The sequence below is a fragment of the Leptinotarsa decemlineata genome, unplaced genomic scaffold, assembly GCF_025532065.1.
Source record: "Leptinotarsa decemlineata unplaced genomic scaffold, Ldec_3_MD MMD2_tig00000035_RagTag_RagTag, whole genome shotgun sequence".
Taxonomy (NCBI): domain Eukaryota; kingdom Metazoa; phylum Arthropoda; class Insecta; order Coleoptera; family Chrysomelidae; genus Leptinotarsa; species Leptinotarsa decemlineata.
The window spans coordinates 22,841,162-22,866,942 of NW_027412540.1; the positions used below are offsets into that span (position 1 = coordinate 22,841,162).

The 25,781-nt window shown below is 34.7% G+C and overlaps 1 protein-coding gene across 1 annotated transcript; it reads right to left on the reverse strand.

Annotated features, from left to right (window-relative positions):
- Positions 1-5,102: 5,102 nt before the first annotated feature.
- Positions 5,103-25,146, reverse strand: LOC111507360 (UPAR/Ly6 domain-containing protein crok). Its single transcript, XM_023162656.2, has 3 exons — positions 24,970-25,146; positions 16,741-16,983; positions 5,103-12,644 (listed from the first exon to the last, which is right to left on the reverse strand). Exons 1-3 carry the CDS (start codon positions 25,028-25,030, stop codon positions 12,421-12,423), a joined length of 528 nt encoding a protein of 175 aa, XP_023018424.2. The 5' UTR covers positions 25,031-25,146; the 3' UTR covers positions 5,103-12,420.
- Positions 25,147-25,781: the final 635 nt, after the last annotated feature.

Below are 25,781 nucleotides of genomic sequence, written 5' to 3' on the forward strand. Positions count from 1 at the left end.
TTTCACCAACATCAAAGCATTGAAACTACTGTATTTTTCTAATGTACGATCAAAACTTGAATATGCTAGTATTGTCTGGTCCCCTTTTTACGAGTGTCATAAAGCAGCCATTGAGGGCGTTCAAAAAAGATTTTTGAAATTTCTCATCTTCAAAATAGATGGTACATATCCTGAAAGGGGAACAAACAATGAGGAATTATGCATGAGGGTCAATATTGACAGCTTAGAGTGCAGAAGAAATTGTGCATTTGTTATATTTTTGTATAAAATCTTGAATGGCCTTATTGACTCTCCCAGTCTGCTCAGCCTGATTAATATCAATGTTCCTTCATATTTTTCTCGAAATCATGCAACTTTCAAACTTCCAAGAATAAGAACAAATATGCAATTGAAATCTCCACTTTATATAATGTGTAGTGAATTCAATAAAATTAGCAATTGAATTGACATGCATTCATGTTCCATCAAGGAACTTATCTCGGTGATGAAAAATTAAACAGCATTGTTATATCGATATTTCGTTAATTTTTGATATGTTATTTTAATTATTGTTTAATCTACTAAATATTATTATTAATTCACTCATACACACCATTTTATGTTTTGTTATTCTTTAATATTGTCCTGTAAATGGGAAACTGTTGGAGAATAAAGGCTTTTATTATTATTATTATTATTATTTGGTGCATTTTATCAGTTCGGACTTCCATTGTCTGATATGATATAGATTGATTTGAAATCCCTTAAAGAATCTGTAAAAAATTCAAAAAATTAGCTGAAAAATAACACTCTTATTAAGCAAAAAACTGAAATTTCAATGAAATAACATACAAGCAACAACAACAAAAAATCAAAAAAATTGAACTATCAACACGAGCTGAAAAATTAAAAAATTGTTAACAAGAAACAAAAATCAAAAGATTCCAAACCAAGCTACTTCACGACATTTCGATTGTTAGTATCCACAATCGTTTCCGGGTGATAACTCTGGACTTATTTTACTGCACGTCGCCTTGAGTTTGTTCAGGTTGAAGCCCAGCTCTCTTACCCTTTTGGCTGATTTTTGTCGAAGAAGGACAAATGATTTCATGACTGAAGGGATGATGATGGCATGAATTCCTCAGATATCAATGCCGCCCCTCAAGGGGTCTGGACTTACTTCTTCGAGATCTGACTATTTATAGATTATTCCACTGCTTTCAACGCCTCTCTTCCCTCTCACCGCTTCAGTGGTTTTTAGCGGGAGCTGACCGTTTGGCGGCAGGTTTGATTGGAGGTTTCCAAATGTTATGAAGCTCTAAGCTAGCTTGGCTAAATGCGTTGTTGGACAACAAATATGAGGCTTCTTTGAATTTTCTCCTAAACCAGTGTTCCTCCTTGTGGATGATTTCACCTTAAGCCCACTTGATGTTATGTTGATGAGTCCAAACATGCTCTGTTATTCCTGATTTGCTGGTTTCTCCTCGCTGTGTGTGTTTCTTGTGTTCGGCAATGCAAACTTTTAATGGCCTCTTAGTTTCACCGATGTATGATTCTCCGCACTCGCAGGGTATCCGGTAAATGCAATTCTTGGAATCGCAGTCCGCATTTGGTGGTCGGGTTTTTGTGAGACTGCTACGGATAGTGTTCCAAGATCTGAAGCAGGTTCTAATGTTATACTTGGACCCAATCCTTCTTATCCTTTCTGACAATCCTCTGATGTAGGGAAGTACAAGTACTGGTTGGGGCGGCTTCTCTTCCTTGTGGAGCTCTTGTTGTCTTCTAGCTAAAGCCTGTTCCACCATCATTTTGAAGTAATCATTCCGTTGAAGGTCATTTTTGATGATGCCTAGTTCCTTTTCGATACTTTCCTTTGTATTGCAGAGCCCGAAAGTACGGTCTAGTAGAGTCTTGATGATTCCTCCTTCAGTCGATTGATGGTGGTTGAATTCCTGGTTCAGATACTGTCCCGTGTGAGTGGGTTTTCGATATATAATTCGTTGTGGACTTCCTTCTCCATTGTGAAAGTGATGGAAGGACTTAAGTTGTTGATGTGCTTCAGGAAAGTGTCTAGTTTTGTATTCCCATGGTTACATATTATGAAGGTGATGTCCACGTATCTCAACCAGACTCGGGGCTTCTTGTAGGCTTGTTCAATGGCCAGAGTTTCAAACCACTCCATTAATTTTATTCATTTATTTATATATTGGCTATAATAATAATAATAATAATAATCATCTTTATTTCAGAATATGTCAACAAAACAATAAACATATAATGACAACATATAATGAAATGACGTCACTGAGGGTTACAAGACACAATAAGCTTGCGTAAATAGAAATATAAGATGCATAAATAAAGATAATTTTGAAAATTATGATCAAAATAATCCGCAATATTATAAGGTTCCAGATGTATGAGTACCTTTTTCATTTCTCTTTTGAATTTATTGATGCTGACCAATACTTTTATTCTATCTGGTAATTTATTGTACAATCTGATGCACATGTATTGTGGGCTATTTTCAGTTATCGTGAGTCTGTGAACAGGGTAGTTGATATTTCTAGTCCTAGTTTCATATTTGTGAGGGATGTAATTTATAATAAACAAAAATTTATTTTTGAAAAAGAACATTAAATATTCATAAATATAAATTGCATAAATGGTCAATATATTGTTTGATCAGAAAATGCTTCTGCATGATTCCCTATATGGCATATTCAAGATTATTCTTAACGTTCTCTTCTAAATGATAAACACTTTTTCCGAATCAGAACTGCTTCCCCAAAACATGATGCCATATTTAGCAGCTGCTTCAAAGTTTGCATGATACATAATTTTCATTGAACTGAAATTTATAAATCTATTGAGAGTTCTCATGGCAAACACGACTGAATTTAGTTTCATGCATAAATTTGTTATTTGCTCAGACTAGGCTAAATATTCATTAAGGTAAACACCTGAGAATTCAGTACAAGGAGCTATCTCTCTCTTTCTATTTTTCATATTTATGCTTCATGGACGTTCTATCTGTAGCTGTCTTGGACGAAACATGATCGTATTAGTTTTTGATTCATTAAGAATCAATGTATTACTTTCAAACCAATGTTTGGTACCGCCAAATAGATTACTTGCATTTTGCATAAGAGCAGGAAAATTATCACCTCCGCATAAAAGGTTTGTGTCATCAGCATAATTTGTAATGAACTGATCTTCAATACTGGTTGCACATAGATCATTCATGAAAATTATGAAAAATATTGGACCGACAATACTATCCTGTGGTTTTCCGAAATTAGATGATGATATTTCAGATTTATACATTTTTCCTTGATTCTTAATGCACACTCTTCGAGTTCGTTCAGTGAGATAAGATTTAGCCCATTTCAGAGCGTTCCCTCGAACACCATATCTCTATAGTTTAACCATCACCGATGGAAGTGGCGATCCCATTGGCAGTCACTCATCTTGCGTAAAGAATTCGTCTTTCAGTTGCAGTTTCGTACACAGCATTCTAGTAGTTCCATGGTTACTTGTATCGGTGAGTTTGTTCTATCTATCAGGTCCCCATCTTCGGAAAGCTTCTTCTGTATGATTTGAAGTGCTTTTTCGACAGGAACGTTGGTGTAGAGGCGTTCCACGTCGAAACTGATCAGTTGATCCTGCTCTTTGACTTCGATTTCCTCTAGTAGTTCAACAAAATGCCTTAAATTTTTCACAAAAAATTATGTTTTTTCTTCTGGACAAATTCTGAGTGGCTGAATCTCTGGAGCTAATGATCGGTCTGAGCGGAACATCCTTCTTGTGAACTTTGGGTACTCCATACAAGTGAGGGGGCTTAGTGTGGTGCGATGTTATTATCTGCAGGTATGATCTTAATGGTGTTGTCTCAGGGATCTTCGTTCTTCATTGCTGATGTTAGTCGTTGGAACTGGTTCTCGATCTAGCTGTTCTCTAATTTTCCATCTGAATTCTTCTGCCCCGATCTGATCAATAAGGGAACTGGTGGATTCCACTGCCGCTATTATTTCCAAAGTGGACAAAGATGTTGGTGCAATGGCGATGTTTAGACCTATCCTCAACAAGGATTTCTCTATATCTGTGAGCGGGCGGGAACTCATGTTGATGACGTTGGTGGCATCATAGCTGTCCTGTTTTCGTGCTGCATTTGGGCATTGTTTCCTCACCAACTTTCCCCACTTCCTGTTGTGGGTTTCCTCCATGTCTTGTCGGGTCTTCAAGCATGTGCTTTCAATCTTGGCAAAGATTGGTCCATGATCCTCTTCCAAAGTCTCTCTTCTTATTCAGCTCGTGTTAATAGTTCAATTTTTTTGTTTTTTTTTTGTTGTTGCTTGTATTTTATTCCATTGAAATTTCAGTTTTTTTATTAACAAAATTGGTATTTTTCACTTAATCTTTTTAATTTTTTACAGATTCTTTCAGGGATTTAAAATAAATTTATATCATATCAGACAATGGAAGCCACCACAGAAGCGGAAAAAATGGAAAGCGGGGACAAGTGAAAGTACTCCATCGACCCATAAATAGTCATCTCTCAGTGGAATCAGTCCAGTCACCACCCGAAGACGATTGTGGATACCAATAATCGAAACGTCGTGAACTAACTTGGCTTGAGATCTCTTAACTTTTTTATTTTTATCTTTATTTTCATTTTGTACTTATTTATTTTTATTTTTTGTTCAATTGTTTTATTTTTACTTGTATTTTATTTCACTATTATTTCATTTCAGGTTTTTTTTCCTTAATATAATTGTTATTTACAGCTATTTATTTTCAATTCTTCTTTTTTAATTGTTTCAGGGATTTCAAATAATTTTATATATTAGACAATGGGAGTCCGACCTAGTGAAATTTTATTTAATATTTATTAGAGTATGTTTCAAAAGCAATAGTGTTCAAGTATATCCTCACATAATTAAGAGATCCCATATTTTTCGAAGAGATTCTAATTCTTGTGGTGATCCAAGGTTTTCTATTATCAATTTTCATTTTCTGAAATGGGATGCATTCGTTCGTGAAAACTTTCTCCCAGTCAAAATTGGACAGGTAAATAGTAAGAAATATTATCAGTACATTAATCGTATGCATTGAAAAACGAATCGTTAAACATTTCTTTATTTTTAAACCCCAGGTAACATTGGAATATAAAAATACAACAATAAATAAAATCGATAGCGTGCGAGCATTTATGCTAACAAACTGAACTTACAAATATACGATTGTTTTTCACGTGTGGTTATATTATGATACATACAATAAATTCATTTTCAATCTGAATGTTTATATCAATAATTTTTTTCGAATTAAAATATCTCTTTATAATATCTGGTATTTATGTATAAAATTTATTCACATCATAATACATTCAAGAAGTTACATAGAGATTGGAGGGAGTATGAGGTTAGGGCCCCAATTAAAAGATGATTTTCAAGTGATACAAAACATTTCCAATTTTGTTTTGGGGCACACATGATAGTTAAGTTAACCGTTCAAGTTACTGCTGAGGTAGTTAAGAGAAAAAATAATTTTCAAAGCTATAATAAACTGTGTTAGTCTAAATCATACATCGATAACGATTGTTTTTATTGGCATGTGGAAACATGCAAAAATGTCGAATCCAATTTTTTGATGTGAAGTCCTCATTCAGATTTCAATTTGAGACCAATCGTCTCTCTGTATTAAAATTGGAAAATTCAAATTATGAAAAATCAATGTAACAAACAATCCTCATTGTATTTTTCATTGATATAAAAATTAAAGTAGTGACTTAGTGACAACTCGTTAATAAATTCCAATGTTCATTTAGGTGATATTCATTTCCTGACTTTCATGTAAACGGAAAATGTAAGCAACAATGGCATGGACTATTTTGGTTTTCAAGCAGAGCCGATGTTAAGAAAATCACCATCAAACATAACTGATATCAAAAACATGAAGAAAGTCATTTTTTGTGGAGGAAATCAGACTCTTTATCGGCTTTGTTTGGGTATTTTCACCTTCCACAATCTAACAAATATGAAAATTGTAATGGAGAACTTTCTACACGTGTAGAAAGGGGAAACGTTTTAGCTGACCTCGGTACGTTACTGCGTGAATAAAAAGTATTTTTCAAGAAGAAAAATGTTCTATTCATCAGCAACTTGTATTCAATAATTTCGCTTATCAAAAAAAGAGTTGAGAAATTATACAGATACTTATCATTTAGGATGCTTAAATCTGTCTCCGTCTTCAGAATGGACTTATGAAACATTCGCTATAGTACAATGTGTTCTCTAATATTAGTCTTTTCTTCAAGATGGGTAGCCGAGTAGGTTCAATCTCTAAGGATCCATTCGAAATAAACTTCTTCCCAGATATAAGAATATATATTGATTCATTGAGTTTAATCTCATAGAATGGGGTTCATTGGCAATCATTCTCGCCTTGTTCTTGATGTTCACCGTCTGATTTCAAAATGTGTTCAGGCAATTTTGATCCTGTCAATTATCTGTTCCTGATGTAATCCCGATGTTCATTCACACGCACTTTCAATAGTCTCGAAGTTTCACCAATATAACTATTATATAATTTTATTATATTAGAGCTTTTGTGATTGTGTACAGACAAAACCTATTGTCGATGTGGAGATGATTTTTATCAACAAAATTTGGCATTGCTATGGGTTTCCCTCCATCTCCCTTCTTGAGTAACATATATACAGAACATTTTGAAGAATCTTTTGTTGGAACTAACCAGAACGATCTCAAAGTTTGGAGAAGAGATGTTGACGATCTCTCAACCAGATGTCTCTGGTATTTGGAATGAAAACCATGATAATCTAAATGCCTTTTTGGAACATATTAACGAACAAGGACCGACAATAAAGTTCACAATAGAGATTGAACAAGTTGGTCAACTTCCTTTTCTTGATGTAATGAAAAGGTCGTTAGATCAATCCGATGCAAATGTTCATCTTCTTCTTTATCTAGATACCTGCACTGCACATCAAACCATCATGTGAGGGTTAAAAGAGGTATAATGAATTGTTTCTATGACATAGCAAAAACTTTCTGCAATTCAGCTGAAGATTTCAATAAGTTGTCGAGAAAATGTAGAAATGAGGAGAATCAGTGAAGAAAAAATGGTGAATATACTCAAATTCTTTCATTTCTGAAGACGGAGGCAGATTTTATTCTCCGAAAAGTTAAGATAAATATATGTATAATTTCATAGCTCTCATTTTGAAAGGCAAAATAATTGAATACGACAACTACTGTTGAAAAAAACATTTTTCTTTGTGAAAATCATTTAAGCTCATCGAGATAGCCTGAAAAGTTTGTTCTTTCAATGCAATTTTCATATTTTTTGTTAAAGGTAAGGATATCCAAAGAAGGTCGATCAAAATCAACTAAATACTCTAGTAAGATGTTCCATAAAGACATAATATACTCCATTCTTCATTTATTCAGAGGGAGTTAGAATTGGATCATATAATATTATTGGCTATATGCTTTTTCATCATTTTTATTCTCCATTCTATGCTGTTCATTGTTTTTGGATGAATCATTTCACAGAGGCTTTTATCAAAATATTTTTCATCGCAGTATTTCCATTTTCCACAAAAGTTGTGTACACCCATTGTACATCTTCCTGAGGTGTTGTCCTCCTAGGTCATCGTCCATCCTGTCCTTTGGAAGGTGGACAAGTTAGGATACATTTTCTTTATATCGGCAGGTGTAGGCCAAGACTCGCCGAACACACACTCTCTTATTGACGAAAACACCAGACAATTGTGGCAATTGTCGAAGTCATCAGGCCGTAGATGCCACTGGGTCCTGGAATTCTTAGTCCAGCCGCTTCCTTGGCTAAAGAGTCGGCAATTGAGTCCTTACTAATTCAGAAAAGTAAATCTGCATATGTTGCATCTTTTTCAACATAATTTGTCTCTCTTTGAGCCGATAACTTTGGGATTAATATCAAGAGCAGACCCAGCGGGACCCTCAACATGTTACTCTACGATCTGAGTCATTGTTTTAGTTTACCTAGCTACTGAGTACAAAGAAAAAGTGTGAAGATTTTTCAATATCATTGACTTCATTTTCTCCCCTCATTCCCCCATAAATTCATTATATACGAGCACTCTGGGTTCTCCTTTGACCAAATTCTTCATTCAGTTGGTTGGGAAGAATTAGAGCAGTTATAATTGTAACAAGTTTATACGCATAATACTGTACGCTAGATGGTAAATCACTGAAAACAGTTTTGTATTCCAAACCGTCACGAATAGTCAGCAATGAGCAAGTCAGTTTTTTCTCGCCATCTTGGTATATCTGTGTTATCCCATTTGATGAAATTTGCAGGCTGGAGAAAGAAATAATAGTCCTTCTCTGTTTTCAAAAATATCAGCTTTTAGGCTTTGTAGTTGTTGATCTTTGGGGATTGTTTTTAGAAATGTTACAGTCTCTAAACGTCAGATGACTCCAGAAAAGTGTCATGGGAGTTGCTTTACAGGCATTTTTGAGCACAGGATATGCAGAAGACCTTTCTGTATAAACCTCAGTTGGGATGATGACTCCAATGGATTCAGAAAATGTATATCTTGGAAACCCCTTCTTTTATCTTGTAACCAACATTGATCAGGATATCATATCATTCTTCTTCTATCAGAAGTTGTTTTCTGGGGTTCATAAGCATTGCATCTGTGAATTTCGAGTGGTAATCCAGCGAGACAAAATTCAAACTGTTCAGATCACCTGGTTTCATGTTAGCGGTCTAATGAAAACACCAATTCCTCTTTCAGCATACCTTCTGAAGGTATTCCGCATGACGATCGGAAACAAATTGACCGCATGAATTTTGCTCAATTTTTGAAAACCAAGAAATAATTCAGCTGCTTTGTTCAAGCTTTTGATGATGGAATCAGTATATGTTTAATTGTAATTGAGTTATTAGCGAAAAAGCAACGACTACAAAGGCTCCTCAAGCCAAATTCGGCAGTGTGTCGCATTTTTATACAGATTCATTCATTACAAGTAACGGAATTCCAAAATCAAGTTAATGATTGACCATTGCTTGAATGCTTGAAATGATGACAATATTAATAAATACCTGCATAATGAATGAACCTCTATCAGCAGTTCTGAATCTTTACGATTAACCTTATATAGGAATTACATAACAACAAGTGAAAAGAGGATTTCAGGAATCCATTTTTCATGGGAGCATTCAATTATAGATAAAAGTTTTTTTTTACTTGAGAACTTTCCCAGAATTCAACAAAAGCTTCTACAGAGATACGAAACATAATACTCAAATAAATTAATCTCAGTTCCTTACACCTTTTGTTCCATTTTATTATACAATAATTTGTAAAATGCCTATAAAATTTAAAAACACTCATTAAATTAATGTTATGGATATGTTTAAATATTATTAGTGTACAACATACTTTCATTAAAAATGGACAAATGTTTTGAAATGATTTTATGGAAGAAATAGATGAATAATGATTACAAATACTGATAAAATTCAAATATTTCAAGAGAAACTAGCTCACAATTCAATTATTTTTCACAAAACTATTGATGTTTATGAAAAATGTTGGAATATACATATTCACATATAATTTCAAAAATCGACCATCCAAATCATATTGATTTGGAGCTTATGGGTTTGGGATTTGTGGTTTAGGTTTACGAGTTTGGGCATTTTTAGTTGGGGTATTATAAGTTAGGTCCTTGTGAATTTGGAGTATCCAAGTTTAAACTTTGACTCTTGAGTTTTCCTGGATTTGAATTAGTCGGATTTACAGTTATGGGGTTCTCAGGCTGAGGAAATAACTTGAGAGTGTGTAAATTCAGAAGTCGTGGGTTGATGTATTGTGATTTTGGGTTTTGAGAAGGGTGGTTTGTAGGTTTGGTGAGTATGAGAATTTTAAATTACGGTTTTTTTTGTTGAAAATGGGAATCTAGATTGTAATGAGGTCGGGTTTCGTGTGGTTGAATAAAGGGAGTTGAAGTGCGACCCCGGGTATAACAGAAACATCAGTTTTTGTACTCTTTGATTGGAAGTTTCGCACAACAGTTCCATAAGAATTTGACGTTGGATTTTTCTAATTTCTAGTGAAACATTTTGTCTTCGAGCAAGAGATATGAATAATCAAAGAAAGGAATGATGAAACAGATAAGGACACATCAAAATGGAAATTTGCAATACAAATATAATAAAATGGAATGAATGACAAATTTCACAATTCCATATGTGACGGCAGTCTCATTTAACGATAATAGATAATCATCCATTATCACAAATTTCATTAGGTAATTTTTATAAATCAATATTATATTAGTACTGGTAAATATTCATTTCAATTATCCAAAGACTTTAATGGCGAATGAGTTTACGATTCTTAAGAATTTGTTGTGATTACCATGTGGCACATGGTAATGTGCCACATGGTAATCACAGAAACATTTCGATTCATAAGTATATTTTTTCTCGCGAGTTGAAAATCATTTGCCACTCATCCTTCACGATTTTATGAATCAGATAAAAGGAACAGATTGAATAATACAATTGAGTGAATATTTTTTGACTCCCACATTTTTTTTCTCATATTATGAATATTATCATAGTTTTGGTATTCATTTTCACTTGTGATATTGTCCAGTAATAATATTTGTATGGAGATATAGCAGAATATATAATATAAATGTTGTCAAAATTGGAATAGTGATAGTGTTGACGTCTTATGATATATTTTTACAATTATACCTGTATTTTGGTTTACTAAATAGGTAATATGACATATCAAAACACCAATTACTCACAATAAGCTCGAATATTCAATCCAGATGAACGTATTTCTAAATCAAATGAAACTTCAACAAAACAGAATTCGTAAACCATGTTCATAAACCTCAAGAGGTATTTCTATCAAACGGACATAACCACAACAAACCAAACAACTCTGTCGAATTCGACAAAACAAAAACTTGAGTTGTCAAAATAAGAAACTTTTTGAAAACTTCGTGTCGCAGGCGACTGTTTTTGTTAACAACGAAATAACCCATCGGCTGGCGGAAAAATCAAAAGGTTTCGGTGTTTTGTTTGTGTTTTTATAAACAGAGTTCGCTATGTGGAAATGTTCGCGACAACAACAAACAACTATTCAGTTTAGTATTTTGTTTTAATATGTGACTTCATGTGACATTATTTGAAGTGTTGATCTGGGGTGTGTATAAATTTTGATATCAGTTCTCCATTCATTCCTAAGTCATCATTTATCAAATCTGCCATAATTCGGTTTCATAATCTATTAGTCTTCATAACAATGATCCGATCGCTCAAATTATTCAATCATCAAAAACCGAAGGCCGTTATAAAAATATCGACTTGTGAAGGCATGATGAAAAATGATCGTGTAGTTGAAACGACAGAACACGCGACTCAGCCTAATTTTTATCTGTTCGGTGGAACTCAAGTTTCGAAACTAAAATAAGTTTCATGTTTTTGTTTCTGAAAACAAAACTAGTCGCAAGCGAGTCCGTTTGGTGGAAATCTTTAAACGATGTGTTTACTCTGTTGATGAATCTCAAATCGTATTTATTGAAGGCTCATCTAATATTAGTAGTTTTCCAATGTCAAATCTTAGATTAGCATACCTAATCTATTGATCTGATTATTGATTAAATTTTCTGTTTTGCTCATTTCGCTTTTTTAAACCTTTCACAACGTATTTTAACCATTCAAATATGTTATATACGTTGACAAAGTAATGAGAACATTGTTTGTAAGCCTGATCATTTGATTATACTTCGTATGATGAATGCGAACGTTTGAAAATTGGTCATTTTTCATTATGTGTGTATCTGTTGTAGTTCTGTGAAAGCGGAAAAAACATCCCCGAAAAATTGCGAATTGTAAGTGTTTTTAGTATCTAATCCTTACTATATCTTCATAACAATTTTGGGTATTTCAAGTACGAAAATGTGAAAATATTATTGATTGAAATGCATGGCATATGTACACATACGGGTACATACGTGTACATATGCACATACACATACGTGTACATATGCAATGAGACGAATACAATAATGTGAAGTAGTATTTTTGTCTTTATACACCAACCTTTTCTTTAAAAAGTTTATAGCAATCGGGATCACACTGTGGTTTGTACGTTTTACTATAACAATCGTTCAAAACTTTCAATTACATTATTCAACTTGCGAAATCTCAAATGATTCCTTCCTCAAATTGTAATAAAATATTTACCGTACAAATTTTGACTTTTAAGACCTCGAATTAAAAAAAGACCTTTACAGAGATTATTTTAAACATATCTTTCTTGTTTACTCTTTCAATATGTGAGGTCAAAAGTCAAAGAACTCTTGTAAATACCACATATGTGTGGATTTCACTATTTCTTCAAAGATATTAATCAAAAAGATAACCTCTAAATGACATCGTTATTGCCAGAATTACAGTTACTATCACTGAAGTAGATGATTGGATCGGATTGGCTGTATTGCATAGGGATTTCGTACAAGAACAATGAAACACTTCAACATTTTTTGTTCCTGTTCTCCTGTAGCACTTCTTATCATCGTGTTCATCTCTTATGTATCCACAACCGCGAATCACTCGGACTTTTCCTTCAACTGAAAAAACAACACGTAACATTAGCGTACTCTGATCACCACTTAAGGGGAGTTTACATTATAATAATAATAATAATAATAATAATAATAATAGTCATTTTCCAAAAGACAAAACAGTGAATTGGGATAGTCAAGTCTAGAAAAAAAACATACAAGGTAGATTTAACAATATCACATCCAGAGCTTTGGAATACAAAGACTCGCCGTTAAAAATATATAAAAACATATAAAAATGATTATACATATAAAAATGTAAAATATAACAGAAACATAATTGACAATATTCTTATGAGATATCTTCTGGAAAAAATTCATCTGTTGAATAAAAACATCTTGTAACAAGTAATTTTTCGAGTGGCTTTTTTAAAGTCAATAACAAAGAACAGTTTTTCAATTCATTTGCTAATTTATTGAATGCCCGTAAGCCATTATTAGCAGGAGAGCAGAAATGTACTCTATTTTTACAAATTGGTAGGTATATGGAAGTGATTTTGAGAACGAGTATTTACTTGATGTATATCAGAATTCTTCAAAAAACTATCTCTATTCTTGAAAATATAACGATTTCAGGAACTTCAAGGACGATATGCGACCAGAACGATGAGCAGCAATAACACCGATGCCATCAACTCGCTTACAACGCCCTGGACTCCCCGTGGTGGATCCAGAAGGATACCCAGGAAAAAGCTCCCCTTTCCCCCAGCCAGACTCCTGGGAGCAATGAAAGACCCGCCGGAGCCGATCCAGGATATCCTAGAGGAATTCCCACCGGGAATCAGATAGCGGACAGCGGATAGCAGCGTCCTAGAAAGAGCCGAATTCCGAAGAGTTTCACCCCCAACAGCCCCGGCCTAAGAACCCGTACCCAAACAGCACCAACACCACGACCTCTGCAATGGACTCGGACCACCCTACGGATCAACGGAATTAACCATATGAACAAGCGAAACACAAAACAACACAGACTCCAACACACAACAAAACACACACACATACAACATGCCCTAAAGAGGCATTAGCCTATAGCAGGGCCCCACACAAACACACCTAACAAATGAATTGTAATTTACTAAAAATTTTGAATAAACGATTTTCTTTCATTCATTCATTCTTGAAAATATAGAGACACAATTTAAAAATATACAGGGTGTACCTGAATAAGTGTAAAACATTTAAGGAGGTGATTCCTCATCGAAAAAAAGATAGGATCTTTCATATAAAGAAACTTCATTGGAGCATCCCTTGTTAAGATATAACCCCTTAAAGGGAGTACATAAAATTTGTATAACAATTTTTTCACGAGCACTGAAAAAGTAACAATATTGAAATTAACCTGACGTTCTGTACTACCAAAAAGACACTTAGCCACACTTACCCCATGGTTGTAAGGGGTGGAAAACGCAACCCCTAAAATTTATTTCCAATGTAACTTTTTGTCTTATTATTTGTTTACCATTTATATTTACCATAGTAAATGTTCAATATGTCTACCTTCAGACATTACGCATGCGTCTAGACGTCGGCACAGTGAGCCACGTATTCGCTCAAATATTCCTGGAGTCTCTCTGATTACCCTGCACGCATCGATGATGCGGTTTCTTAAGTCCTCTACATCGCGAACAGGAGTACGATAAACCAAATGCTGTAAATGGACCCAAATAGAGAAATCGAGAGGATTGAGATCCGGAGATCGAGCGGGCCAGTTCTGTGGTCCTCCTCGACCTATCCACTGATTTGCATATGTTTCAGTTAAATGCTGACGTGCTACTTGACTGAAATGGGCGGGAGCCTCATCATGCATAAAAAACATATCCCTTCTGACGCCCAAAGGAACTTCCTCCAGCAGTACTGGATGCACTTCTCTTGAAAATTGAACGTATGCCTCACCATTCAATCGAAGAGGTAGAAAATGAAGCCCAATTAAATCATCTCCAATAACTCTGAGCTCCGAGCGACAATAGCGTGATGGTTTTCATCAGCCCATTTTTGGTAATTATGAAAATTAATAATCTTGTCCCGAAAAAAACTACATTCGTCTGTGAATTCTATCGTCTTCAGAAAGTCACAATTTCTTCTAATCATTTCCAGCATCCAATTGCAAAATTCAAGACGGTTCGGAAAGTCTCGCGGTAACAGTGCCTGTACTCGTAACAGATGGTAAGAGTATAAGAGTTGTTCCTTTAAAATTCGAAATACCGTTATATGATCAACATTTAGCCGGAAAGCAATCTTTCTAGTACTGGTAGTAGGTTGTTCTTCAATCTTAAGTACTGCTTCCTCAAGCTGTGATGTTCGTATTTCTCGATGGCGACCACAATACTGCGTTCTTTTGTCGAATAAACCATATTCTCGTAATCGTTGATGAAGTCGAGCAAATATTCTATGTGAAGGATGCTGCCGTTGAGGATACATTTCAGCATATCTTTTAGAAGCTTCTAACCCATACCCCTGCGACAGATCGTAAACGTAATGCATATCAGCCATTTCCTCATTTGTGTATGCCATTTTAATAACAAGTGAATTATTAAAATAACGAATTAAGAACAGAACCACACACAATTAGTATTAATTCAATTTCGAAAATTCACAAACTGACAGCGTCATACCAATTTAATTGTCACTATCGCTAATAGCGACCTACTAGATAGATTAGTTTCGTATTTTCGCATTTATGACGGTGTGTCTCTGTAGTTGTTTGTGAAATAATTTTTTGCTGCGAACTGGTTTATTTTGGGCAAAAACCCAAGAAACATTTTTTGTTTAGAATGAAACAGTCTATCGGAAATAAATTTAAATGGTAAACAAATAATAAGACAAAAAGTTACATTGGAAATAAAGTTTAGGGGTTGCGTTTTCCACCCCTTACAACTATGGGGTGAACCAAATAAATTTCTGGCTAAGTGTATTTTTGGTAGCACAAAACGTCAGATTAATTTCAATATTGTAACTTTTTAGTGCTTGTGAAAAAAATAGTTATACAAATTTTATGTACCCCCTTTAAGGGGCTGTATCTTAACAAGGGATGCTCCAATGAAATTTCTTTATATGAAAGATCCTATCTTTTTTTTCGATGAGGAATCACCTCCTTAAATGTTTTACACTTATTTAGTTACACCCTGTATATCTTGACACAATCATGTCAGTGGATTTGCAAAGGCTGCTTCTCAAAAGCTTGGAACACTGTTCCGAACCAGAAAACAACTGTACACATCTCAGCAACTTTTGATGCTTCATAAAGCTCAGATACTTCTTTGAAGTATTTTTCTCATGTATGGAGTTCTGCCCACAAACATACCCTGAAGTTGCTGGATTCCATCCAGAAAAGGGCCATCCGCCTGATTGGGGACGCGAACATCACGTGCAACCTTGATAGCCTGGAACATCGAAAAAAGGTTGGAGATATGTCTCTCTTCTGTAGATACTTTCAGGGAAGTGTTCAAGTGACTTGGCACATTTGATTCCACCAAGAGCGGTACATGTCAGAAATACGCGACGGACTGTGGCTGCCCATCGTTTTGAGTTTCAACTCATAACACCTCAAACTTCACTCTTGAAGAACGTTTATGTGGACGTCTTTCCAAATGAATTTAATTTCCAGCGATTCAAATCCAATGTAAATCGCTACTTCCGCACAGGCACCGCTCTAAGAGCGCCTTAAGGATTTTCCTGTAGTGCTTGTGTTTTTGTCCTTATAAGAAAAAAAATATCAGTCCATTTGGTCGACCACTGCGATGCTCGTCCTGTGGCAGCTCGTATGGCCTCATTTAAACTGTGCTACCCAATATTTTACTGTTGTAAACGAAGGACCAGAGTAGAAGCAGGTTCAGCTTTCATATTGGTTGGGTTGCGGCCTTTCAAATAACAGTATTGTAATACATAACTATGACCAATTTTCTCCATTTTTACAAATTCACCGGTAAGTTCGCTATGGATACCTGCCAGGCAAATACTAAACAACGCAGCGTCTTCTAACTTGAATCATATGCTTTATAGAGTTTGTACATTCTAGTGATATTTTTCAAACTACTACCTCCATCTCAAGGTCAGGCCCGCTATTTCTGGGACTACCTTCATAAAACATAAAATTGTAACTCACCCGTTTGAACAATTTTACGGCAAAGCGTGGGTTTCACTACAGCATACATATTGTCTGGATTTAACAAATGTTCGGGAGTTTTCCTATCCGTGCAATTGATGATTCCTATCGTATATGAATTGAAAGGATCTCCACATCTCGGATCATACTCAGAGTTACAATCATAGCACTGGAGAGGATCCTCTTTTATTTCGGCATCAAGTTTTCCGTATAAGAGATTTTGGTTTTGGAATTGGGCTCCACCTGAAACATTTTCATTTCAATATACTTCTCAAAAATTTATTTTTGAAAGAACTTATACAGGGTATTTCAAATTCGATACTCACCATTGGGATCTCGGAAACTATGAGAGATGCGAAGATGGTTAAATCGGGGCAAATTTGTGCATTTACCTGACTAACAATATGCCGTTAAGATATCCGGAAAAAATAGAAATTTCGAATGATTCGAAGGATTCGAAAAATAAATGTCACTTCCACGTTGCCACTTTTTCCCTGCTAAATAATGTTGTTTTCAGATTTGCTATCCCACATTTCGTCTTACGGCTACCATCATCAACTTTATTTTTTCTTACGGGCGCTACATCAGATTCTTTTTGTTTTGAATAGAACCAAATTTTACCTTTTCAATGATGTATCATAATATATCATTATTCCTCCAAAAATTGGAGATATTGAAAAAAATTAATTCTCATCATAATAGGCTTTGACTTTGATGTTTCTGAATTTGACTTTCAATTTGTTACACTCAATGACATTTTGTTATTGTACAAGTCATTGAATTTTTGGCGAAAACTTACTTTCACGAATGAAGAAAAAAATTATATGATAGAAATGTATTACAAATACAATAGAAACAGTGTTAGGACATCGGAAATGTATTTAAATTTGTTTGGTTCATTTGAAAAGCCGAGGAAGAAGAATGGAGACAGAATAGACCAGGAAACTAAAGAAAACTTGATAAACGAGGTATGTATGAGGTAACTTAGACATTGTGTCCTTTTCAATGAAAATGGAACTTTGAACAAATAACAATGATCCATTCAAATGTAAAGACAAAAGTAAATCACAGCAATTGCTCAAAATGCTGGCCTTGTTCATGATAACACAACTTCTTCAAATATTATTCACTGCACGATTAATTTTCCTCCTCCTCAATCTTCCCAACTCTCTAACAATGCTGTGTTGAAGGTCCTCAATATTTTGATATTTCCTCTGACCATAAACTCTATTTTTCAGTGTACCCCATGAGAATGTATCCATAACACTGAAGTCTGGAGACCTTGCCGGCTATCTCACCGGCCCATTATTCCCTATCCATTCATAATCAAACCTTTCAGTCAGGTAATTAGATACTCGTCTGGTAGTGTGCGGTGGAGCATCATCATGTTGGAACCAGATGTTGTTATGGTTAACCAAAGGTAGATCATCCAAATGGTCTTCAAAAATCGACACTGAAAACTGGTGATAGGTTTCTTCATTCAGAATTCCGTCAAATAAATGAGGACTAAAATTCTATCTCTGTAAATTCCGTCTCAAACGTTAATACTAAATCGCACTTGAGGTCGAATTTCTCGGAACTGCCTGGGATTGTATATGCTCCAAATTTGTTCATTATTTCGGTTGAATATCCCACAATTCGTAAAAGTGCTTTCATCTGTCCAAATGTATGTATGACAAATATTCATTTCGAAGAAAATTTGACGTGATCATGTTTATCTGCACATTATTAATTTTTATTGAGAAGGACACAATGTCTAACTTACCTCATACATATCTCATTTATCAATTTTTTTTAGCTTTCTGGTCCATTCTGTCTCCGTATTTTTTCCTCGGCTTTTCAAATGAACCAAACTCGGTGAGATTTTGATCCAACTACTTGAACATAGTTCCATGTGGTTGTCGTGTTTCGGGATACAAGTTTACATACATTTCCGATTACCTAACACTGTTTCTATGGTATTTGTAATAAATTTGTATCATATCTTTTGTTTCTTCATTCGTGAAAGCCATTTTTCGCCAAAAATTCATTGACTTGTACAATAACAAAATGTCATTAAGTGTAACAAAAAGAAAGTCAAATTTAGAAACAAAGTCAAAGCACATTATGATAAGAAATAACTTTTTTCAATATCTCCAATTTTTCGAAAAAGAATGATAACGTATGATACATCATTGAAAAGGTTGAATCTGGTTCTATTCGAAACAGAAAGAATCCAATGTAGCGCCAAAAGAAAAAATAAAGATGATGGTGGCCGGACGACGAAACGTGGGATAGCAAATCTGAAAACACCATGTAGGAAAAAGTGGCAATGTGGAAGTGCAATTTATTTTCGAATCCTTGGAAAATAAGAGCCAGAAAAAATAAAAACCATTTTCCGAAATTTCTGTTTTTTCCGGATATCTCCGGATATACTCTGAATTCCAGAATTTTCTCAACGGCATATTGTTCGTCAGGTAGATGCGCAACTTTGCCCCGATTTAACCATCTTCGTATCTCTCATAGTTTCCAAGATCCCAATTGTGAGGATCGAATTTGAAACACCCTATATATCGGAGAATCAGGAATATAACTTTTTCAAATTTTGAAAACACAATGAAATTTTATCTAGGTTATCGTTTTTATTCCAATCACAAATACGTGACAAATATAAAATGTTCCGGTACAGTACCTACTGCACAGAAAAATTGATGGTTAACTCGATGAAGTATAGGCGCTGACAAGTTAAGAAACAAAAATACGAAAATTTTTTTTTAAATATTGAATGATGGTCACAATAAACTACATGAATGAAAATACTCATTATGTTTCTGTATAAAGTATATTTTTGAGGTTATGTTAGAACCTTCCAGTGTTTCAATAACTTTTATCAAGTTTAGGAATTACGTACAGTATGGTTGGAGAGCGGAACTTTGCAGCAAAATAAATCATTGTTGCTAAGGAAAGAAATTCGTTAACGCCTCCGTTTTTGCCAATAGATATTGATTCTGAATAATTCTATAATTTGTTGAAGGCTCGTAGAAGACAATTTTAAAACTTTTGAGAACTCGGTATTTAGCGTGTCCCAAATTTAAGAGTTCAGTCAATAACTCAGTCATTAGAAAAGAAAAAATATTACTGAAAAAACTATTTGACGATTTCATTATGCGCAAATAATAACTGAAAGTGGTCCTGGTGCTATTGTACTTTCAATGGGACTGTTCTTTAAATATTGGAAGAATCTTTATGTTATAAAATGCCGGTTTCCAGAGAATCTTCAGTTTCCACTGTTTTACAGTATTCCAAGAACTAGACTTGATATTTCATTCCACCAACCCTGTAACTTCCACAGTTAGAAAGATACCAATAAAATGTCATTATAAACTGGCCACTCGGTATATTCTACTCGAACTCCACACCCAATATATTATTATTTGCTTCTATTCAACAATTTTCATCAACACAGCTTACTTACATGTGTATTATAGTATTACTACACCTGTAAACAGTTTGGATCGCTGTAATATATGGGCGCGGTTGGATAATCAATTCTTATAGTTTCTATAAAGGCCGGCCTTGATTTATACATCTAAAATGAGCACTAACCAATGTACCTCATGCTTGACTGGATCCCATTTCATCAGCTCAAATTATAAAAAGGTAATTGCCAAAAAAGGGATATTCTCAAATTACTCAAAAAACTTCAAAAATTTCACGTTTGCGAATCAAAGTTCAAGAAGTAATTCTTGATTTCCGTTAATTCAAATACGATTATCGTATTAGACAAGTAAATTTCAAATGAATCAAATCAATCCTTCACAAATGAAAACATCTGAATAATGGAAATGACAACCGCTACAGCAGCTCAACTGATATTCATCTTCAGAAGTAGTAGGCATTCATATAACCTTGCCAGTTCCGAAGTAATATGATTAAACGAAAAATTGTATACGAAGGGATTAAAATTACTACCGGTTGATAAAGGTAATTATCATAGTTAGCAATGAAAATAAGGGTAGAGAAAATAGGAATATATACAAGATACCAGAAGCATGCGAAGATATCATTCCAAAATCAAGAAGCATGCCGCCCTTTATCATTATACAAAACCTCCACAGTTCTACGTATTGCCAAGAATAAATAAAGCAAATCATGTTGTAAGCCCACCTTTAGAATTTGATCTTTTTCCTATAAACTTGACAAATATCTGCTCCTCTTTTTGAGATCTAATCCTGGTACTTGTAATAGTTTTATAGAAAATTGTCCACTTCTGAGAGAGAAGTGGATAATAATTCAGTTGTATTCAACTTTATTGCTCCCAACTTTATTGCCGTTTATACGTAGACTGTTCAGAAATGTTCAAGTTTTGCGGGCTACCTACATTGGATTAGCGATTATTTAATTTATTTATGTTGGTATACCCGTCTCGAACATATGGTCACAAATGAAACTGTTTACTTCATTGGTGAGGTGCATAAAAGTCAGAAGTGTTTACATTTTCGGCGATTTTCTGCTATCGAAATTCAAATTCAAGTGCTCAAAAACAGTTTAACAAGACAGTGACATACGATGACTGTACTCTGAATCAGAAAAATATTTACAAGTGGTACCTACATTGAAGTTCGCATGAGTATCGCTCAGGAATTGCTACTGCGATCTAGATTTGCCTAAAAGGGTCATAATTGGTGACGAATCTTGGGTATATAGTTATGACATCGAAACCAAAGTCCAATCGTTCCAATGTAAGACCACAAGAGAGCCAAGACCACAAAAAGCACGCCAAGTCCGATCAAAAGTTTTGCTCACCGTGACGTAGTGCATCAGGAGTGCTTATCACATAGTCATACGGTCAATGAGTAGTATTATCTTGAAGTTATGCGCCGCTTGCAAGAAGCCATACGAAGAAAACGTCCGGTATTGTGGCTTTTGCATAACGATAATGCACCTGTTCACTCGTCATTGCTTCTTCGTAATTTTTTGGACAAAAACAATACCGCAATCATGCCACAGCCACCATATTCACCAGATTTGGCACCCTGCGGATCACTGAGAGAGCTCAAGGACATACCAGAAAGTGCATATCAGAACTGATTCGAGGATTGAAAAAAACGCTGGCACAAGTGTATTATATCGAGGGGGGCTACTTTAAAGGGAACAAAATATAAATTGATGCATAAATGAATATTTTTTGAGATAAATGAAAATTCTCCTATATTTTTCGAACAGCGTACCACCGATTCACTACAAGTATCAGTAGTTTTTTCCACCGCTAACATCTTGACATCACAAAAAATAAGAGATATGTTTTCGTGAATCATCCACCAAATTATTCATACTAAATGATTTTAATGAATTGGTCCATCTTCAGTAGATAACTCATAACTTTGAATTTTGATTAGATTTCCAATATATTTGTTAATTCATACTATTTGGTTTTTTGATGATTTGCACATTTTGAGAAAACTGACTTTGAATTGTTTCTTTCTGAATGTAAAACATGTTTTGCCTCAAATTCAAATTTGTATCGTATATTACTCTTCGTGGTAAAGAGAATTTTCTGCAAAAGACTTCTTCATCAATATGTTTTCCGAAAATATCTACTTTTTTCGCTTGAGTAAAGAATACTCAATTTTTTCAATTATACTCATAGGCAAAGTAATAAGTGAAAAATGATCCTGAGTTTATAGATTTTCTATACCAACCCAATCTGATATCAATGATTTATCACTTCTACGAATTATTTTGGTATCTGAAAATAAAATACCCGCATAGTATTAATTTGTAATTCTATAATGAACTGTGACTGAAGGTTTGGTACCTAATTATTTTTTTTGAATATATTATACCGGGTCCATTGGTACAATAAACGATCGAACCAATACCCTTACGTTGATGAAACGCAAAATCTGCTGAAAACATCGCCGCTGTATGTGAGAGTGTGCAGGAGAATCTGAGGCAGTCGATTTCGCATCGCTCACAAGAACTCGGCCTTTCACAGACCACAATTTGGGGAATTTTGCGTCGTGACTAGAGCCTGCACCCGTTCAAAATCCAACTGACCCAGGAACTGAAGGTAAACGACCAATGACAACGGCGTGTGTTTGCTGAATGGGCTCTGAAGCAGTTGGCAACTAATTTTCATCGAAAAATCATCTATAGCGATGAGGCCCATTTTTTTTTGAATGGGTACGTGAACAAACATAATTGTGGAATTTGGGATGATACCAATCCGCATCAGATCCGAAAGCGTCATATGCATCCCGAAAAAGTCACTGGTTGGTGTGGATTTTGGGCTGGCGGCATCATCGATCTATATTTCTTCTAGAACGTCGTTGGCCAGGCCATCACTGTCAACGGCGAGCACTATATAGTCAGAGAGACATTATCATTGTGGAAGAATTTTTTGGACAAGCTCTTTTATAAAGAAGAAGAGGCAGGGGACAGCACTCAAAGCTGACAGCTGACACTTGAATAATTGAATGCACAGTCAATACGTTATGGTCTTAGTAGCTGAGGCCATTACATAATGAAAGAGAAGAAGAATATTTTTGGATATTTTCATTCATATCTTGAACCATATAACCTCCAATATCTTGAAACTAAAAGTCTCGACTGTCTCGAGTATTATAAATTATGTGGAACAAATTACAGTTTAAATGGAAGATAGTTCATCTGATTGTAGCTCGGGCGAAAGAGCTACCGCAATTCAAATTTGCGGAAACGGGACATGTTCAAAAAAATACAAAAATTCTCGAAAACAAACTTTTTCTCAACATTGGTTGTCTGATTCCAACTTGAAAGGATGAATTAGACCTATCGCGAATGATCGTTCAAGAGCTCAGTGTGACTTTACGAACAAATTGATATTTATTTTATTTATTTTCACTTTTGAAAATCATTATTTCAATCTGAGAAATATTTGGTCGATACGAGAGCTTTAAAAAATTGACTGCTGTAAATTTTGAAAATTAGGCACCATCTACTGAGTTGCGCGGTTGAAAATTCACATGATCCTGATTCCTGACATTAGTGAAAGTTCAGTTTTGTGGTATCTGAATGGCACACAAACACAAACTGAAAGTTCTGTGGTATTTAATTTTGTATAAGGCGCATGCGCGAACTGATTGCGTTAGATATACAAGCGTAGCGGTATATGGAGCCGTGTAGCGGTATATGGAGCCGTGTAGCGGAGTTTTGGTTCATCTGTAGCGACATCATATTTCATCCTGTTGGCAACACTGAGGTTGCTACAGCTGCACCCGTGACTAAGTTGGGAGTTAGTCTTTGTAATGACAAGGTCTTCCAACGATGACACGAAATCGCAGTTGGCCCCTGATGGTGATTCCGTTTGTTTGTTTTATGATCCTTTTCTGGCAACCAAATGTTGTCTATTTTTCACACTTAGCTGTACCGTATTGACGAATGCTAAATAGCCAGAAACACGTGTCTGCGGTTTGCCCACTTTCATATTCATCTCTCAGATTCACAGTATGTGAGAATTCACATAGTATGTGAGAAAATGGTTAGAATCATCAAAACTCTGCGTTATTGGTAATGAAAAGTTTACGAATGAGAGGTGGTGTAATAACGTCTTGCTTATAAAAGAGAACTCAGTGTTTTGCTGATTTTGCGATATTTTTAACATCCTCAGGTGGTAATTCGAACTATTTTATTATACTTCTTCCATTTTATTGATTTTTGGAGCGGCTATTCTGTTTAATTTTTCATTTGAAGTTCCGAAGGAACTATTGATGAAAGTTATATATCGAATCGAACTGGTGGGTGGTGTACTTATAAAAATTCCGATTAATAATTTACTCCGTTTTTTAGTAAATTTCATTTTTACATCATAAAAAATAGTAGCACTTCTCTTCCCCTCATTCCGACATTTCTCAGTTGAATGTGATTATGGATATGTTTTCATTCGACTAACAAAATACATGTAGCATTAATTTTCAATGCACCTCATACGCGAACATATCATAATCAGATTATCTCAACTAGTCAACGAGTGGAAATACTATTACAAAAATATTTTTCCAGTGAGCGGTTTTTTCCAGGAACTAATCAAATTAACCAGTATTTCAACCCAGTTTACTTTTGAGGTTAAATCGATTTTCCCCACTTTCTGCAGCATGCAAAGTATTATATAACCGCTAATTGAATAAAAAAATTAACTTAATAAATATGCCACATGAAACAGTGATCATATCATCAATTAACATTCAATCAATCCAAAATATTACTCACATGAAAGAAAAAAACATCCTAGGGAAATCAAAGCCAATCGGCTTGAAGCACAAGAAAACATGGTTGATTATTTTTATTCCACAACATAAACAACAAATAATCAGTTCTTATGAAATAACAGAGTAATCTACTGTTTTCAAAAGAGTACTACAAATGCGTGTCTATCTGCTCGACTTCACCAATGTTCAGGACCAACGTGACGTCACTATTACTTCCCCACTTCGACGCTGTTACGTCATGAGCGTCGGATCGATCACTGTACCGGTCGGTGTAAACCTACAGAAGTAATTGGGGTAAGGTGTGTAGAGGGTGGTACAAAAGTTTAGTCAAAATCACGTTATTGAAAATATATTGAAAGTTCTTCAGTGAGAGTCAGAAATATAGAAGTTAAATGCAAAGATCAGATTTTGAAACAAATTCAAAATTCTTGAACATGAATCTAGTTTGAAAAACTTAAAAACACGCTTTTAAAGAATATAGAATTAAAAAGTTAAAAATATTTTTTTAAATAATCTTAAAACAATAACGAACGAAAAATACTAGTTATAGTATTTATATACTATAGTATTATATTTATTTTTCATGTTTTAGTTTTGTACGCTATAAAAGCGTGTTTTTTTAGTATTTTCAAACTATATTTATTTTATCTATACTTTGGGATCAATCAGCCGTATATTGTTTAGAAAAATGACCATTGATTTTTTCCGATTCCGGAGAGGGACTCTGAAAAACAGCTACCAAGCCCAAGGCAGTAGGGGCGCAAAGAAGGGTTACAAATAAGGCAGCAGGTGCGCGTGTTGATAAAAAAAATA

Excerpts from the sequence above, each read along its gene's own strand:
- LOC111507360 (XM_023162656.2), bottom strand. The coding sequence starts at position 25,030 with ATGTTTTCTTGTGCTTCAAGCCGATTGGCTTTGATTTCCCTAGGATGT. Across the intron at positions 16,984-24,969 it reads AGGATGTTTTTTTCTTTCAT|GTGGAGCCCAATTCCAAAAC; the intron begins GTGAGTAATATT and ends AAAATGTTTCAG. Across the intron at positions 12,645-16,740 it reads CCGTAAAATTGTTCAAACGG|TTGAAGGAAAAGTCCGAGTG; the intron begins GTGAGTTACAAT and ends TTGTTTTTTCAG.